This window comes from Euprymna scolopes, chromosome 2 (assembly GCF_053919585.1).
Source record: "Euprymna scolopes isolate OS-2025 chromosome 2, ASM5391958v1, whole genome shotgun sequence".
NCBI classification, from domain to species: Eukaryota; Metazoa; Mollusca; class Cephalopoda; order Sepiida; family Sepiolidae; genus Euprymna; species Euprymna scolopes.
This window is the reverse complement of record NC_136483.1, coordinates 26,779,165-26,798,987: the sequence shown is the minus strand read 5'-3', so window position 1 is coordinate 26,798,987 and position 19,823 is coordinate 26,779,165. Positions and strand designations below refer to the sequence as shown.

General features: G+C 32.2%; 1 protein-coding gene across 1 annotated transcript in view; it reads left to right on the top strand.

Annotated features, from left to right (window-relative positions):
• LOC145290093 (uncharacterized) overlaps positions 1-19,823 on the top strand; it is a 198,305-nt gene that overhangs the window by 82,014 nt on the left and 96,468 nt on the right. The window contains exon 2 of the mRNA XM_080136458.1: positions 18,414-18,550. Coding sequence (XP_079992584.1) covers positions 18,421-18,550 — 130 coding nt within the window. The 5' untranslated portion in view covers positions 18,414-18,420. The remainder of the gene's footprint in view (positions 1-18,413; positions 18,551-19,823) is intronic.

Genomic DNA, 19,823 nt, shown 5'->3' with positions numbered 1-19,823 from the left:
TTATCTGTGCCTAAACCTAAACGTAGATTCCATGAACAAAGCTTCTTCCTTAGAACTGCATGCCTGTGGAACTCTGTTCCGTTTTCCTGCTTTTCAACTGACTACAATATGGTTGTCTTCAAGTCCAATGTAAACAAGTTCTTGATGAGCCGTCCCCTTAAGTAATCCAATTTAGCAAATTTCCACTACTATTGATTACTACGATGGGTTCTCATTGACTGCTGCACATTATGTACCCTTATCCTCGAATGGCCTCCGAGCCTTGTTAAGTGTTGATTCCTTTGTAAAATAATCAAAAAACATATATGTGTATGTGATGAAATTATCGCACGTTACTATTTTACTGCAGTTTCGCGGTATCACTGATTCTCACAACTGTTTGTAACTGGTATCATTCGCGAAAATTGAACTAGAAGAAAGAAAAGATTTTGTGTATATTTTATTTGCTCTTGTTGGCTGTTAATTATTTCTTTAGTAATTTTTTTATTCTACACTTTTTTTCATGACGAAACCTATGCCACAAATCACATGATACACCTACCTGTTTTCGTCTACTATAATTATGCTATTAAGGGTATTATTTTTATTGCGTGTATTATTGTGTGAATTTATCCATTCAACAATAATGAAGCTTAATTCTATTTTAATTATAATTTACATAATATAATTTTGAAGGAAATTATTATTTACTATACTAAAGAATACTCTGTCAATTTTTTTTTTTTTTACCTTTTCTGTTATAAGTGGAATTGAAATAAAATACGTAAAATGACGCATAAATATTATATTTTTGTTATATCTAGGCCTAAACCACTAATCTCTTCAAAAATATACATCATCTAATAAATCACTTATTGTCGACAACGCTTGTCTAAAAACTATTGAAGTAGGGTTTTAAATAGCTTATAGCTTTCAAAGAGGCGATTTGGCGTGTCCGGAGTCAGGTCGAGAATGTTGGAACTGAGAATCGAGAATTAGAACGGAAATTGTAATAATAAAAATGTTCATGTGTACGAGAAAATAAGAAATAGATATACAAAAACAAAGAAAATGATACTACACTCGTTTGGGTTGAACAAAATGAGTTCCAGTACGCTGTTCCAAGTGAAGAATGCAGCACTAAAAATGAAGCGTATATATATATATATATATATATATATATATATATATATATATATATATATATATATATATATATATACGCATTAGAAAATGAGGAATAAAAGTCAAACAGAACTTTAATGTATCATCATATAAATAAGGAACAAAACAAGAAAATGGAAAAGATCCTCTTTAGGTCATGTCATTTCGAATCTAAATGCTTCTAAGAGGAGAAAAGCCGGCATTATAAAAAATTATATATATATATATATATATATATATATATATATATATATATATATATATATATATATATATGTAGAGAGAGAGAGAGAGAGAGAGAGAGATGATTCCCTTATATCGGTTTTGAAATCGTTTCCCTTATATCGGTTTTGAAATCGATTATTCTGACCGCCTGTATAATTTTGAAATAAATGTTTTGCACTTATACTGAATCTTCTTCTTCATAATTATGCACTATATATATATATATATATATATATATATATATATATATATATATATATATATATATATATAGTGTGTGTGTATATATATTACTTAGCATCGCTGAGTTATTAAGCAGTAGTGTAGTTTATATAGATTGTAAACATATGTTAGCTTTGTACGGATATCGAAAAGTATGGTTTGCCTTTTTTTACTAATCAAATGTCTATTCGTATTTCCGGAAACACTAGTCGTATCTTGTTAGCAATCAATTATGTTATGATAAAGTTGTGCTGAAAGTGGATCGGATGGAGGGTGTTTGGGGGAAAGTGGTTATAGAGTGTGATGTGGGGCGGGTCCGAGAGAGAACACAAGAGGGAATAAATAAAGAGATAAAGAGCAAAGACAGCCAAGAAAGATGAAGGAATCGAAAGAAATATATAAATAAAGGAGAAAGTAAAAGAGTATAAGAGGAGAAAGAAAGGAAAAAGTAACCACAACATGAGAATATGAGAAAATAGGAAGGGGTGAAGTTAGAAGAGAAATCGCAGTTGGCAGAAAGAAAAATGGATGAAGAGAAACGGAGAATAATAGGAAGATCATGAAAGATAAAGGGAGAAGTAAAGAAATAAAATTAACGAAATGGAAAAGCAGGAGTTGAGGAATAAAGTCAGTACAAGGAAGAACAAAAAATGGAGGCAGAAAGAAACAAAAGAAAGAGTAGGAAAGAGGAATGAGACTAAAGAGAAGAGGAGATGAAAAAATAAGAAAGAAATAAAAAGAAATGAAAACAGAAATAATAAAGAAAGGAAGAAAACACGACTAGTAAAACCTGGCAGTGAATAAAAAGAAGGAAAGAAAGAAAGAGTAGGGGGGAAGAGAAAGAGAATGAAAGTAGAAAAAGGCGAAATGCTAAAGGGAAAGGAGATGGAGAAAAAGGAAAGCTAAAAAAGAAGAACAGAAAGAAAAAATAATGAAAAAGTAAGAAAAATAGAAAGAAAGAGACTAGTAGAAGCTGAATGAAAGAAATAAAGAAAGGTTAAAGGGAAATTATAGAATGAGAATGAAAAAGCAAAGGTTTACGGAAAATCAAAAAAATATATATATTCGCTAAAAGTAAAAGAGGGGAAGAAAAGGAAGAGTAGGTGAAAGAATCTAGGTCGGTTCCGTAATGGCGGACAAAGGGCGTTTCTCCTCGTTCTCTTACTGTCCTACACACACATCGCTTTGTTTTCTCGCCTGGCGATCTATTTATAGATATGTGTGCAGCCAATTTACATCGATTACAAGACCAATCAATACTTTTCACTCACCGAATCTGTCGGTTACGATCGGTTTGACATTATTTCTCAGAGACACTGCATCATCGGTCGACTTCCCCCGAAATGAGACACAAGGCCAGAGGCCATTTACATTCGGTGCCTACAATATCATTGTAAACGCGCGATTAATTGAGTTGAAAGCGTGTGCTCTGTTCTGTTGCTGATATTCGTTCCGTTAACTTTAACTTATATATTGACAGAACAAATTTGCAATAGTTGGACAGGTGACGCCGATTTAAAATTAGAATCTTTGGTTTGCATCATTTATTAGAATTTACCAATAGGTTTTAAGTTACTTAATTTCCTGGGCATGGGACAATTGTTTCATTTGTCTCTACGGCGATTAGTTAGAATGCAAATTTGTCGAGAAGACCATAGTATACTAAATATTATAACTAAATCACGTTGATACACTGGCTCTCGTTAAACCATTCAAGTTAAACGACATTGAGCTTGGTCAGTAGTAGATGAGTGACCATTTGAGAATATTATTGCTATCTTTTTAGAGGACAGCGACAGCTCTCTGTAGAAACTAACGCCGTCAAAATCAATTTCGTCTGTCAACAGCAAAATAGGCGCAAAAAACGTAGGCTTGGATATAGTGCACAAGATATATGCATAGAAAATAAACAATGAAAAATTCTGTGGTCGGAATTGATATATAAATCAAATTATTTCTTGCTGAAAACTGTTACGGGATAAGCTGATTTAACTATTTTAGGAATAAATAAACTCGGCCATACATTTGCATCTAAACGTCATTAACGGTTCTACAATTGCATCTAAACGTCATTAACGGTTCTACAATTAACTTCTCAAATGCTAACGTTGAAAAGAAAAAGACACCGACTTCATAGACGTAAACCCAAAGTGAAAAACATATAGTGGGAACTTGGAAATGTTGAACTTTCGAGGTAGGCTCTCAACGGAGAAGTAAAAGAACTTTCCTATCACTGGACAACGCTTAACCATTTTCATGTTACCCAAAATCGGGTGCCCGGATTTGATGCGTTATATAGACACTGCAGTCTCATCAAATCTCGCTGAACGAGAAGTTAGGTATATGGCGTATTGAACGCAGTATCTCTTGGGTAATCTGCGGTTTTCAGACAGAACACACGTGTGTTAAATTTGTCTATGTTACCAATTTGTCAGCGTTACAAGAAAAGATTGCTTGTTAGCAACGGCGCTATTTCGTTGCAAGCCTTAAAACATCTTTTCTCCTCCTTCCCATACTCCCCGATAAGATAATTCCAACAATATTGACTGCTTGCCTAGGATAGGCTTAAAAGGGTAAGCCGACCTAGCCATTTCAGGAATAAAGGGATTTACCCAAATGCAATAAATACAGTTACATCTAAGCGTCATAGCAAGCGATTCGTGGCAATTATGGCCGCAGATTCATGACGTATACTTCTGTAACATACTTGTGTTAATACACATTTTGTTGATTATATCAATGTGTTTGTCTTGATTATTACCGGAGCGCGAGGCCACAAAAATAACAAGTTTTTCAAAATGTAACATACGGCCTTACAATCTTTATTCTTCCCGTTGTCTAAGGCTGGCCGTGTTATCTCACTTGACCACTATAACTCTCATTGTTTTTTACTAATAAGTCACTACTTATGAAGACCTAAAGCAATCAAGGATCCGTGTTAATAGAGCATTCGTAGAATGTACAAACAGTGGTTTAAATTAATCTAACTCTACAAAATATTTGAATCCGGCGATTCTGGTAGCAGTAAGAGGTATTGTGACTGAGAGTGGATTATCTTCTCCAACTCCGTCTATGACATTAGTTATCAAAATGGAAACAGCTGAACAGATTAAATAACAACAATTAGAACACAGGCCACTTCGTGATGATCTTCTTCTCGTATCATGGCATGTTCCTGCCGTAGATGAAATCATAATTAGTGTTCTCCATAGGCTTTGCTCCATTAATGGTCCGATTCCTCTGAAGACATCACATGATTTGAACTTGGCAGAATACATGGGGTGGGCTAGCATTACCTTCCCCAACGCAGCGGCATCTGGCTCGCCTGTTTGCACCCACCCATTGTTCTTAGATCATCCGCATAGCTACAGATAACGTAACTTTTAATGCCATATAACCGTTGATCTGCTAGAGATTTCATAATGATAATGCATAATAAAATAAATTGTGTTGTGCATTTTAGTAAATACATCTTATGTATACATCTTAAGTATAGTTTATTGGTTATCCGACTAGAATAAAAACCTTGATATAGGGTCTTAAAACCCTTATATCAAGGTTTTGGTCATTTCTATCGAAGAGAGTCAAGTAGCACTAGCTGTAATGCACATGAAAAAATATACGTTAGGTAGAGTCACTAGCTCAGTAAGAAAATTAGTACTGATATATATCTTAGTGGTCTTTCCGTTCCATAGCCAAACGTGACTTGAAGGCATTTACTAAGGGACCATTAATGATGTGAGAACTCATCCCGTTCCAAATAGAGAAAGTTTTCCTATGGTACGTGCTGTCCAAGTTTGTGGCTTTGAACGTATCTTTACGTTCTTTGAGTTTGCTGTACTGCTTTGGTTAAAAGGTCATGTAATTTTATATATAAAATTACATATTGATATTATTATTAATGGAAGTGTAATTATAACTACTATTACGGTGACTGTTATCAATTATTTTATTTTGTTTATTTATTAGTGATTGAATGTTATCAATGCAACAATAACTAAGTTTATTGCTATTCCAATTAATAATTTTAGATAGTTTATTGTTTTTAAGGAAAATGTTTGTCTATTGCCCTAAAAATATTTTATCAATCTGTTTTTGTTCTAAGATGGATTGAACCAGATTATATTTCGTTCACCATTATGTCTTGTTTCTATTACTATTCTTTTCAAATGCTAATTTATCATCATACTCACGGTTTTAAAGCTGTTTCATATTCTTTATCACATTCACGGAGTCTATTTATATTGCTAGAATTGTCCTGTGCATGCTGAGATCTGAAACCTGATCACTTGAATTGTGATTAACAGTGAAGAATAATATCCCTACGTTACGGATATCGCCCGGACACTAAAAGAGACTATGGAGCTTATGCCTCTTTTTACACAACTATATATATATATATATATATATATATATATATGTGTATGTATATGTATATATATGTATATATATGTATGTATATGTATGTATATATATGTATATATACGCATATATATATGTATGCATATATATGTATATATACGCATATATATGTATACATATTTATATATATGCACATATATATACACACACACACGCACACACACACAGACACACACATATATATATATATATATATATATATATATATATATATATATATATATATATATATATATAAAAGCTGATACGTCTCTTTGTGTGTCTGGTCATGAATAGGCTCCTATATGGTTGATTATTATAGAAAACTGATCACATATAGATGTATCGAGACACGGGAATGTGTAGGTTTGATCTGGCATAATGATGATTCATTAAAATTGTGGGGTCTGCGTACGAGCCTGGCCCACAAAGTATGGAAATAAAATTTTAAAAATTAAAAAAAAAACGTTTATAAGTGTTTTTGATATAGATGTAGATAATAATACTTTCATAAGTATGGTTTAACTTAAATAGGGATGGTATAATAAAATTGTGGGGTATGCGTTCCCGCCTAGCCTCCATAGAATGGAAATAGGCACAAACTTTAATGAAGACTTTTATATCTATCTATCTCTTATATATATATATATATATATATATATATATATATATATATATATATATATATATATATATAAATATAAGTATACTTTGATAATTATGTTTCAGTTTGAAGAAATATGGTATAATAAAATTATGGGGTGTTCGTTCGCACCTGACCTCCATAGAATGGAAATATGTCACAAAGTTTAACAAGGTTTTTTAATATAGATCCACAGAATATTGTGATAAGTGTTTCAGTGTGAACAAGTATGGTATAATAAATTACGGGGTTTATCTATTTTATTTTTACTTTCATTATATTTTGCTTTGGTTTTGATACCCCCAAATTCGAAGCTATCTCTTTACAACCCTTCCTTTTCATAACCTATCATACTTTCATAAATCAGAGTCCATTTTCTGTAGGCTGTTTTTGAACTCAGTCAACGACGGGTACTTTTGCTAGTATATATATATATATATATATATATATATATATATATATATTATTATTATTATTATTATTATTATTATTATTATTATTTTTATTATTAAAAAAATTAAAAAATGGAAACAAAGACCTGAATGCTCGACATTTCTCCTGTTTCACGAGCTTTTTCAAAAGTGAAATAGCTAAACATTGCTAAAAATGGATAAAGTTAAGCTATTTTCCTCTTGAACAAGCTCGCGAAACGGGCTAAACGTCGAGCATTTATGCCTTCTTTCTCCATTTTTTTTATATTGTCGGATTTTTTGTCTTTTTATTATTCAACCTCCCCATAATAAGAACGGCTTTCGGAATAGACGCCCTAAACCTTCCTATGTTAAGATCGGTTTTCGGAATAGATACCTCAACCTCCTCATGTTAAAATCAGCTTTCGGAATAGATACCTCAACCTCCGAATGTTAAGAACGTCTTCGAGAGTATTGGGGGCACAAAAAATGTAACCGTGATATTAGTTGTCAGCATACCCACCCACAAATGCTATATTTAAAAAAAAAAAAAAAGAAGTAAATTTGTTTATCGTGCGTGCATACAAACTTGGCGGACAGTGAATTACAGTGCATAATCCAGGTCTTTATATTTCAAAAATTAATTTTCTATGTAAAATAATATTGAGATTTTCTTAATCAGCATAGTCGAAAACCTAGAAAAGTTGTCATTTTAAAGAAAATTGTGGAGGTGGAACTAATGTAAAAATTTAATCCCCCCCAAAGAAATAAAATAAAACAAAAAAAACAATCAGCATAGTTGGAAGGTGGAGCTATTGTAAAATCCACCCACCAAAAAAACAGAAAGGTTAACGTGTGTGTAGTGTTGATAATCATCCCAGACAGAAAGCGAAAATGGTAAACACAAGTATATAACAAATAAGTGTCGGTATTTACGTTAAAACTGTGGACTTTATTATTTTACAAGCTGTTCCTACCTACATTGAATTTAATGCTGTTTTAACATCCATGAAACATTAATTATTTACATTCAGAAAAGGAAACACAATTTCCCATTTTCATTAATTAAAAATTGTTGACCTGTTTTCTACGAAGCGGAAGTAAATTATCTTTTGTAAATAAATTATTTGTTGTAGAATTTTATTTATGAAGAAATTTAGTGAGAATAGCTAATTTTCTTTCTAAGAAACCGAAATGAATTCTACGGGATTGTATTTTATCAGTATTTTTGTAAATAAATTATTGTTTATAAATAAGCGGATTGTTTCACTAAGTACGTCAGTAAAATATACGACGTGTTTTCTAAAAAAAAAAAAAACGCACATTCTGAAAAAAATGGTTTCTTTTCTAACCAAGGACGAAAAAGATACTGCAATTTGATTCTCGCCCTAGAGTTTGGGAATTAAAAATGGAAGAATTAATTCATTCAACTATATGTAGAATGTATTTACTAATAAAAAAATCCAAAGTGTACTATTAAATGTCTGACGTGCTTATTCTTTTTAACTTTGCGTATAATTTTTGTTTTACTTGTTTCTAATCAAAGTGAGTAAATAAGTACGGACGAGTCCGTTCTGTATAACGGTATATATATATATATATATATATATATATATATATATATATATATATATATATATATATATATATGAAAGGAGTTGTGTTTGCAGGCTATTGCAATGCAATTTATAGGAAAAACCGTGGACAGGAGTCAGTGTATAAAGGAATAATGTATTATTAGGAATTATTATAATTTTTATGTATATGAATGAAAGTTAAAATTGTGTACTTAGAAGCGTTGATGCCTACAGTGTTTGTGCGGAGTTTATATCTGCTTAGGATAATGATAATGGTCTAAGGGAGATACAATGTATTTAGCTGATTCGTTTCCTTGCTTAAATGTATACGTCAATATACATGCGCGCGTACTATATTTGGTTTGTAGTTCTGGATAAGAAATGTTTTAGTGTTGATCCAGAGTGTGTAAATATATTGATATATATGCATATATAAAAGTGTGTGCACGCATGTGTATGCATATGCATGTATGTATATGTATATATAGAATAATTCCTAACAATACGTAATACTCATCGCAACTTGTATCCTAGATATTGATTTGATAGCTCGAAGGCACGGCTGTCGTCCAAGCTTGAACTCCAGTCACCGTGAAGAAAATGAATAAATAAAAATAAAAAGAATAAATAAAAGAAAAGCCTCACTTGAAGTCACACACTTTTTGCATCTTGATGAAGAGATTTTATTCTCGATAATTCTATTTATATTTATATATATATCCGTAAAATGAGGTGAGGTAAATCAGAGATTAATCTTGTGGTTCACAGTCTTGCAAAATATTGTTAGGAGGAAATATTTTTATATAAGACAATTTTAGCAAAATGAAATAGCTCAATTTACAAGATAGAGCAAAGTTAGAATTGCAGGATTCATAGGAATGGGTATGTTTGATCTGGCAGAACGGTGGTTCATTAAAATTGTGGGGTCTGCGTTCGTGCCTGGTCCACAAAGTATGGAAATAAAAAATTAAAAAAAAAACGTTTACAAGTGTTTTTGATATAGATATACATAAGGATACTTTGATAAGTATGTTTTAACTTAAATAGGGATGGTATAATAAAATTGTGGGGTCTGCGTTCGCGCATGGTCTCCATAGAATGGAAATAGGCACAAACTTTAATAAAGACTTTTCATATTAATCTGAGTAAGTATACTTTGATAATTATGTTTAAGTTTGAAGAAATATGGTATAATAAAATTATGGGGTGTTCGTTCGCCCCTGATCTCCATAGAATGGAAATATGTCACAAACTTTAACAAGTTCTTTTAATATAGATCCACAGAATATTGTGATATGTGTTTCAGTGTGAACAAGTATGGTATAATAAATTATGTGGTTTATCTATTTTTACTTTCATCATATTTTTCTTTGGTTTTGATACGCCTAAATTCGAAGCTATCTTTTTTACAACCTTTCCTTTTCATAACATATCATACTTCCATAAATCAGAGTCCATTTTAGTAGTCTGTTTCTGAACCCAGTCAACGACGGGTATTTTTACTAGTGTATATATATATGTATATCTATATCTATATATATATATATATATATATATATATATATATATATATAATATGGAGAGAGGGGAGAAGGGATAGAGAGCTTAATATTGAGGAAGGAAGGAATGCTGAAAAATATATATACGAAGACTAAGTTGTACCAATCTACTAATAGACGTAAATGAAGAAAGAAAAAACAGAAAGCAACTTCATAAAAAGGTTTTCAATTCATTTTGAATGGCAATCTGAGAATGTCTACTTTCGAAGACAAAGCTTTTATAAACGCTTTTCTTTCCCTGTCGTTGTTAACATTATCCGGCGAAGACAAAACGATGAGCTGCATTAGTTTTGCATTCCTCGCAATCGGTTTGCTCATTCATTTACTCTTAAAAAGAAACAATGATTTAAGGTGGATGGTTTACATTGAGATTGTTGTTCTTCCTTTGAGGTGTGTTGCTTCATGCAGTTGTTCTTAAATTAAAACATGCAACTCTCAGACATAATCGACAAACACGTGATGATGTATACACACCGTCTTTGTCTCCATCAGAGAGCATTATATCAGCAGCAGAAGTGTAGTACCTGTTCTGACTTCATGTTTTCTTTCATCGAACAGTGATGTAGAACTTCGTTTAGATTGAGGCTGGTTTTACTTTTGTCTCAATCCAGAGTGACCTCTTTTGGAAAAGTGAATTTTCTCTGCACTTGGAGTATTTTTATTGGATCATTCACGCAAAAATGATCCTGAAATCATAAGATTTTTTGTAAAATAGAAAATATCCACTTCATCATGGCTGCCGTATATGAGGTTAAAAATTGTGATCTGGTGTAAATCTAAAAAAATATCCACAATTATTGTAGGCCGTGTAGCTTTTGGGTTTATTTTTATTTGTATCGTTTACAAAAAATAGTTTGAACTCATTATTTGTTAATAATTCGTTGTTATTTTGTAATATAATTATAGTTGGTTAATAATCAACAATTTAAATATTATAAAAACATTCCAATTATAAAAAAAAGTTTGATTTAATGATTTCTTAATAATTAAACTAATTGTTGAAAACAAATTATCATTTGCCTGGGAGGGGGGCGGATTAATACCAGTTCACAATTTCCGATTTCAGAAACGGCTGATTAACTGAATATTTTCTACTTTACATATTATTTTTATTTTTGTTTTTATTAAACATGAATGCAACTACTGATATCACAGTACGGCATACTCACGTTGACATACCCATTCCTGCTGAGTAACCGAAACTAAGCAACGTTGAGCCTAGTCAGTACTAAATGGGTGACCATTTGGAACTTCCAGGTGTTATATGTGCTTTCAGCTTATCTCGGCATTTTATCCTGGAATTTTCCTTACCATTGGACTCAAATAGTGCCGATTCAGGAGGGTTGTGGTTGTAGATTGCGCAACCCTTGCCTCACAGTTACACGCGCACCAGCCCCTACAAAGGGTATCCTTTGTCTTTCGAGACTGAACAGAGGCATCGATTGATATCACAGAAAAGGTGCATGTAAATAGGGAATTATCATGATTTTTACTTGATTTTTACGTATGTTGTAAAATCGAATAAACACGAAGTTTTATCTTCTAGAAACTAAAATCGATATTTTCTATTTTACCGAAGAATCTTATTATTTTAAGGTCATTTTTGCGTGAATTCTATAATACTGATAAGCATTCAGAATATCGTTGCATTTGAATCACAAACAGTGTTTATTTACATTTACGTTATAACATTACGTGTTTAACTATTTCGTTTGTATATAATTAAACTAAGAAAACACAGCACGCTTACAGTTTTGATATTTACTACATTGTGACCAAAGGAGGAGGTAGTGCCTGGAACCAATGTAGTGCCTGAGATTATGGTACAAATACAACAAAACAGATACTACACTACCCTTACAAAGGAAAAAGCAATGCCTAGGAAGGTAGCTTCGTGACAATAGAATAGCTAGTGTTGTACCACCACCGCCATCACTCCAAAATGAAGGAAGTACATCACAAGATCTCCAATTACAGTATAGCTGGAAATGTCTTCTCAATTATTAAATCATTTCTCTCTGATAAGTTCATAAGAGTAGTGGTTGATCGGCAGAAATCAGAAGCTCACAGTATTAATGCTGGAGTCCCTCAGGGTTCCATCCTGGGCTCAACTCTCTTCCTGATCTACATTAATTATCTTCCAAATCATATCCTTAGATCATTCGTAGATATTTATGCTGACGACACTATCATCTATGGCATTACATCAAAGACGGTAAACGACCAAGTTCTCTATGATTCTCTCTCTTCTGATCGTGAGCATGTGGTACAATGGGGAAAGAGGCGGCTGGTTACTTTTAATGCATCTAAAACCAAGCTTTTGTCTGTACATCATCAACGCTCTGATCCCCATCTGGCATTAATTGAAATGAATGGCTCTTGTCTTGGGGAGGCTCCATTTTTTAACAAGCTCCTGGGTTTGGCCATTACTCCTGATATGAAATGGAACACGCACATCAAATCTGTTGCCAAGATCGCTGAGAAAATGGTGGGATCCTTTTATCGATCCAGTAGATATCTCACTGCTGATGCAATTCTCCACCTCTATAAGAGCCAGGTACGTCAGAGGATGGAGTACTGTTGCCACATCTGGACAGGAGCTGCTAGAAAGACCTTATTCTGCCTTGGCAGAGTTCAAAATAGACTTCGTAGCCTGGTGGGTGATGCACTTTTCTCTTTCCTGCAACCTCTTTCTCACAGAAGATACGTTGCGAGCCTCGTTCTGCTTTATCGTTATTTTCATGGCAAGTGCTCGTCTGAACTCCAATCTATGGTTCCACCCCCCCTCGTCAACCACTGTCAATAATTTCCCCCACTCTTTATCCGTTCCTAAACCTAAACGTAGATTCCACGAACAAAGCTTTTTTCTTAGAACTGCACACCTGTGAAACTCTCTTCCATTTGCCTGCTTTCCGGTTGACGTCCAACGTAAACAAATTCTTTATGAGCCGTTCCCCTTAAGTAATCCAATTTAGCAAATTTCCACTACTAACAATTACGTCACTGTTCCACTGACCACTGTACACTTATTAACCCTTATCATCGAATGGCCTCTGGGCCTTTATAAGAGGTGACTACTTTGTAAAAAAAAAAGTAATGTCTTGGAAGGTAGTCTTATGACGAACAAACAGATACTACACTAAACCCCAAATGAGGAAGTAATGCCTAGGAGAAGAGTGTCATAACAACGGAACAAACTCTGCATGACTCTTAATCCCAAGAAAGGAGAGATATTGCCTCTAAGGTTTGTATATGGGAAACAGGAGAGGTACTGCACTAACCCCTTGAATTAAAGAGAACACATTCGTCTGAACTTGTATAGTAAACTGAATTGAGAATTAAAAGATAATACAAGCGTCTGAAATTAATAGAAGTAAGAGTGCAGCATCAGCACCAGATAAATACCAAATCTCTGTTATTAATATGATATAAAATAATAAAGATATCTTACAGGTAAAAGCTTTTCAATTCAAAGTCGTTATAAATTATTTTACCTGAAGTTCTCGATTTTCTCAACAATGTTGGCGGAGATTCGTCAAAAATACATTAAACCTTATAACATCAATCAAGTTTGCTTTTGGTCCCGTCCTGATGCTACATTTTCTGGCTGGTTGGGCGTTCTTTAAAAAGGTGTCTAGTAATAAGGTTCCTATTTATTTGCCTTACCAAGAGGACAAAGTTAGACAGTAGGTCGGTTTTTAATGTGTGAAAACCCAGCTTCCAAAAAGAGGCACTCTGGATAGAAACAAATATTTTTTTAAATCCCAGAAGTACTTCTCTTTTGTTGACCGAGGACAAGAAAAGACTAAGTGTGACATCAGAATAAATACTATATTTTGATTGTAACGGAAATGCTGTCTTAAAACCTAGAATTTGTAAAATTTACTTTCGTATGAAATGTGTATTTTTCGTTTTTTTTTTTTTGTTTTTTTTTCCAATTATAAAGTAAAGGGTAAAATTAAAACCAAATTATCAAAAATTATCCAAGATTTTCAGGAAGTGAATTTTTAAAGTAAAATATAGATATGTTAGAACATTTTAACATTGTACAGAAATTAGCCTATGTCAGCATTTTTTCGTGCTTGGCTTGGTGCTTGTGCAATATAACGGAATTTCGAAAAATACATTTAAGGTGAAAACATTATTACATACTTACGTGTCATATCGAAATTAGTATAAATTCCAAACATTACGAAAAAAAAAAGCCGAAGATGTGCTAGATCTATTTGTTGAAAACAAATCATAAGTACTTTCGGTCCGATATTTTCTATTTTTTCAATATCGAATTTCAAAGAAAGCAAGAAAGATATATTAGTTTGTCATGAAAAATTGGCCGCATCACCCTTCCACATTAAAACATACAATAAAACGCGATGATTTGATAAATTCTATTTTTACTTGTAATTATTTATTTTTTTACTGTATCATTTTTCGTAATTTTTTGAATATATACTAATTTCGATATAACACGTGATAGTCCTTTACCTGATATGCATTTGTTTGAATTTCTCTGATACTGCACAAGTACCCATGATTTTATAAACTGCCTTTAATTCTCCATGGCATTTGATATAATTTTTGATAGAATATTACGTTTCTTTCACGAATCAAACAACTTTGTTTTTCTCTTCAACAATGGCGATTGCATTAGTGACGTGGAAAATATAATCAGTTTTTATGCAGTGAATCCTCAATTGTGACTGGAGGTTATGGCGTCATCTTGCGCCTGGCTGATCATATGCCCTGGTGTTTATGTATTTAAATATTTATAAGCAGGACAAAATTTTTCATATTTACTTCTATAGACAAGAGCTGATTTTCTTTTTTTTTTTTTGCATATTTTGTGTATTGATCGCATTAAGTGTTGGCATATAATACTTTCGTTTACTTTTAACCAACCTGCATGCCCAATGTGGTGATTTGTCTTTGTTGATACATGATAACGTGCACCATTTTGCCTTGTTTCAAAATGCTGCATTGTGTTCGGAACGTAGTCAAGTGGTCGTTGGCTTCTCAAACGATGTAAAAGTTTTTTTGGGTAGGTATCAAGGGGATTTAAGTACTTACCCAGCCAGTCCCCCGTGTTGACGAAGTTTTGTTACCCATACTAAACAGTGTATTCTGAAAGTTTTGTTTCCCATACTAAACAGTGTAGTCTGAAAGTTTTGTTATCCATACTAAACAGTGTAGTCCGAAAGTTTTGTTACCCATACTAAGCAGTGTAGTCTGAAAGTTTTTTTACCCATACTAAGCAGTGTAGTCCGAAAGTTTTGTTACCCATAGTAAACAGTGTAGTCTGAAAGTTTTGTTTCCCATACTAAGCAGTGTAGTCCGAAAGTTTTGTTACCCATACTAAGCAGTGTAGTCCGAAGGTTTTGTTACCCATACTAAACAGTGTAGTCCGAAAGTTTTGTTATCCATACTAAGCAGTGTAGTCCGAAAGTTTTGTTACCCATACTAAGCAGTGTAGTCTGAAAGTTTTTTTACCCATACTAAGCAGTGTAGTCCGAAAGTTTTGTTATCCATACTAAGCAGTGTAGTCCGAAAGTTTTGTTACCCATACTAAGCAGTGTAGACTGAAAGTTTTGTTACCCATACTAAGCAGTTTAATCTGAAAGTTTTGTTACATATACTAAACAGTGTAGTCCGAAAGTTTAGTTATCCCTATGAAAATAGTAACAGTAAAAGAGGATGGAAGCACAGCCTGATAAATACCATACAGGCCATGACTTATACTTGCGACGCACGAGGGAGTCAAAGTATATCATCGTTTTCGTAGCCAGATCCACAGAGGTCCTCCAGATTCTTCCCGTTGCCATCAAATCTCTCGTTCAGTTTGCTTTTAGTCTTCCTCTTTTTCTTTTTCATCAGGGGTTCATTAGGGCACTTGACTAACAATTCTCTCTTGGTCAATCGTAGAGCAGGTTGTTTTCGGATTATTGACGATATCTGTTGTTGGTTGAAGAAGTCTCTGATTCTTTGGTTGGTAGTTCGATTTCTCCATTTGATCCGTAGAATCTTATTTTGTGCTGCTAAAATCACGGTGTTCATATATGCGTTCTTTCCCGTTAAAATATTGTTTTATTGTTTTAGTATTCTTATTTTTTTTTACGTAAGGCGAATAAACTGAATGAAAAGCACACACTTTGTATTGCTGCATTACTTGTTCATCTGTTGTTTTCGTAACAATAATTTCGAACCGCTTTGTACTTTATAATTTTGCACGTGTACAAAAATGACAAGAACTGAACTTTTTATCAATTTTCTTTTATTTTCATTTTTATCAGAGATTTATTTGATTTTCAGTTGAGAGTAGTTTTTAATTAAATTCGTTAAATTCGTTACTTGTGATATTTGGACAATATGGCGTCAATCGTTTTAAAATCCTAATTAGTATTCTACTGCGGATAAACAAATAAACTTAACTTTGTCATCATATTACTAACACTTATGGATAACACAGCATATCCTTCAGAAATGCTAAATCTGCATAATATTAATGTTGTTCCTCAGCATGACAAATAATAATATATTCAAATTTAAAACAAAAAAGTAGTTTTTTAGAAATTTACCTGTAAAGTCCGAAGTTTAAAACCTTTTAAAAAAAACACGTTGTTTGTTTGTTTTTTCTTTTTTGTTGTTTTTTAATGAAACCTTGTTCCTTTCTCCTTTAATTGAAAAAAAATAGGGCTTGAATTAAATTTTCGAGGAGTTATAAGCTTGGAAAGACGGGGTGGAATTATTCAATATTTTTCACGAAATTTCTGACACACCTAGCGGACCTCCGCTCTTGGTCACAAAAAGTAAATGCTAATAAACTTAATCGATTAAAATCGAGTTGTTGATGCGGTAAATTATTATGATATTTAATGTTTTTTTGTGTAAAGGGTTTTAAAAAGAAATGCCACTATTTTATAACACATATTTAATTCAAAGATATATTCAGTCATTGCTATTCCATATATTATTATATTATGTATATTATTATATTATGTATATTATTATATTATGTATATCATTATATTAAAAGATTTGCTAAATATTTGTTAAAGAAAGACCGCAGATTTTCAAAACACAATTTTGGAATGTTGACACACGTAGCTGATAGCTTTCAAGGATCTGGCGTGTCCGGATTCAAGTCGGGGTTACTGTTTGAGAGGATATGATGCGAAACCCAAATTCGGCAATGAGGGCAGTGCATCAGAGAAGATCTCTTTTGCGGAATTCATAAGAAAATATTTCACGATTAAAAAACCTTAAATTTATAATACTAAAGCGCATGTGCTTTTCAAGAATAGCTAGCAGTCTATTTCGAATCATTCAACTGATAGGTAAATCAACATTATCAGCACCAATGGAACGTTTATATTAAATCTATTAAATATTATTAGCAGATACCAGCAGTTAATGTTATTTATTATTTTTGCGTGAGGATATTGTTATTAATGTTTTGCTGGTGAGAATTTATTTGGAATTTGTTGTTTTGTTTTTTTAAATTCGTCAGACTAAGAAAAAAAACGAAAATGCAGAACATTGTACTAGTGGTTTCAAATATGATTTTCCGAAATACGTTCATATTGAAATAACAGTAAAAGAACTTTATATATATATATATATATATATATATATATATATATATATATATTATAAGGTAAAATTAAAAGCCAAGAACAATGCGAGATTTTTTTTTTATATATAGAGTAAAATTAAATGAAAACAAAAGAAATAAATTTCTTTTTTTGTTGTTTGTTTTTTCTTTTTCACACAAATTTTAACTCTAAACAACAGTCATTTTTTTCCTGTTGTATTCAATGGTGTTATAAATCTCAATATATTTCAGACCTATTAGTCCTTTTTTTTCTGTTGTATTCAATGGTGTTATAAATCTCAATATATTTCAGACCTATTAGTCCTTTTTCAAAAAAAGGACTAATAGGTCTGAAATATATTGAGATTTATAACACCATTGAATACAACAGAAAAAAAAATGACTGTTGTTTAGAGTTAAAATTTGTGTGAAAAAGAAAAAGCAAACAAAAAAGAAATTTATTTCTTTTGTTTTCATTTAATTTTACTCTATATAAAAAAAAAATCTCGCATTGTTCTTGGCTTTTAATTTTACCTTATAATTTTCTTCAACAATGCTTCAAGCAAACTACAATCTACTTATATATATATATATATATATATATATATATATATATAATGATAATATTTTTTTTAACTTTTTCAGATTAAATATGGCGGCTGATTGGTCGACCTGGTTCTATGCAACACTTGGATTTCTTACCATCGGGCTGATGCATGTCAACTGTTCCGACCTTGGAACAACTTACCATTATTTCTCGCCCGGAAATTTCGCAGACATAGGTAGGTGATTTCTTATCATCATAAAATATCACACACGTATATAAATATGCATACATACATGCATGCACACATATATACATGCAACATACATACATACATACATGCACACATACATATATATATATATACATACGTACATGCACATGCACACATACATATATATACATACATACACACTACGTATAAATATGCATACATACTTTCACTGGAATAAATAAAAATAAACATGCAGCAACACGTATCGTCACATCACCCGGAAAAAAACAATACTTAAAATCTATAGCTTAACTTTAGTTTTAAAATATCAATGATTTAAATTTTATAGTCTCATTATAATATATATCAAGTGTTTCCATATCCACAGCTTATTTTATACTAGGCAAATTTCAAAAGCTCAATCTATTAACCAATTCACCGTTATAGTCCTTCAATCAGAGTTATCTACTTTGATTGAATTTTTAATATTAAGATTTAGTTTTAAGTTTACTAAACAATTTGTAGTATTCGAATTCGAGGTACTTTCAATTCCTTTGAGATTGGATTGTTTTATTCGAAAATTTCAAATATAAGTTTGTAGACCGGATTAAAGAATGACAATCGATTATATATATATTCAGCAGAAAGACATGTAACCTTGTGCCATCCAATAGTCAACTATAATGTGTCACCTTATTTATTATTTAAGAGGGTTAAAATATGAAAGTTTGTAATGCACTTCACATGGTTGTGCGTAGCATTGTTTGTTATGGTTATGTGTTACGTAATCATTAGCTTCGTTGAAAGGATTCGCTTGTAACGTGTCAAAATGCCACGTTACATAAAACTAAACATCAACAGGTGTAATGGTTGATCGTTTATTTATTTCAGTAACATTTTCCTCCCGCGGGTGGAAACAAATGAAGACTTTAACAAAATGTAATTTACGCTTAATTTATTTATGTTTCTTGGACATGGATTTATGTATACTGAGCCTTTTGTCGGAATATTAGTTGGGACGCAAACCACGAGTCATCTGCACTTTCGAAAAGTTTACTCAATGAACTAATGAAAGTCTATTTTTATTTTTCCATATACCTTTCTAAAAAAAAAACATGATTATTTTGTCAACAAAAGTACATTAATAAAAGTATGTTACAGAAAGGCGCGTCCGATACTGTGCTCACAACTGCTATCAATAATTGGCCCAACGCTTGATTGCAAATGCATTTTTTATTTCTGAATAACTTTTTATTATCATTATATTCCATACATTGTTCCCACTGCAATATATATA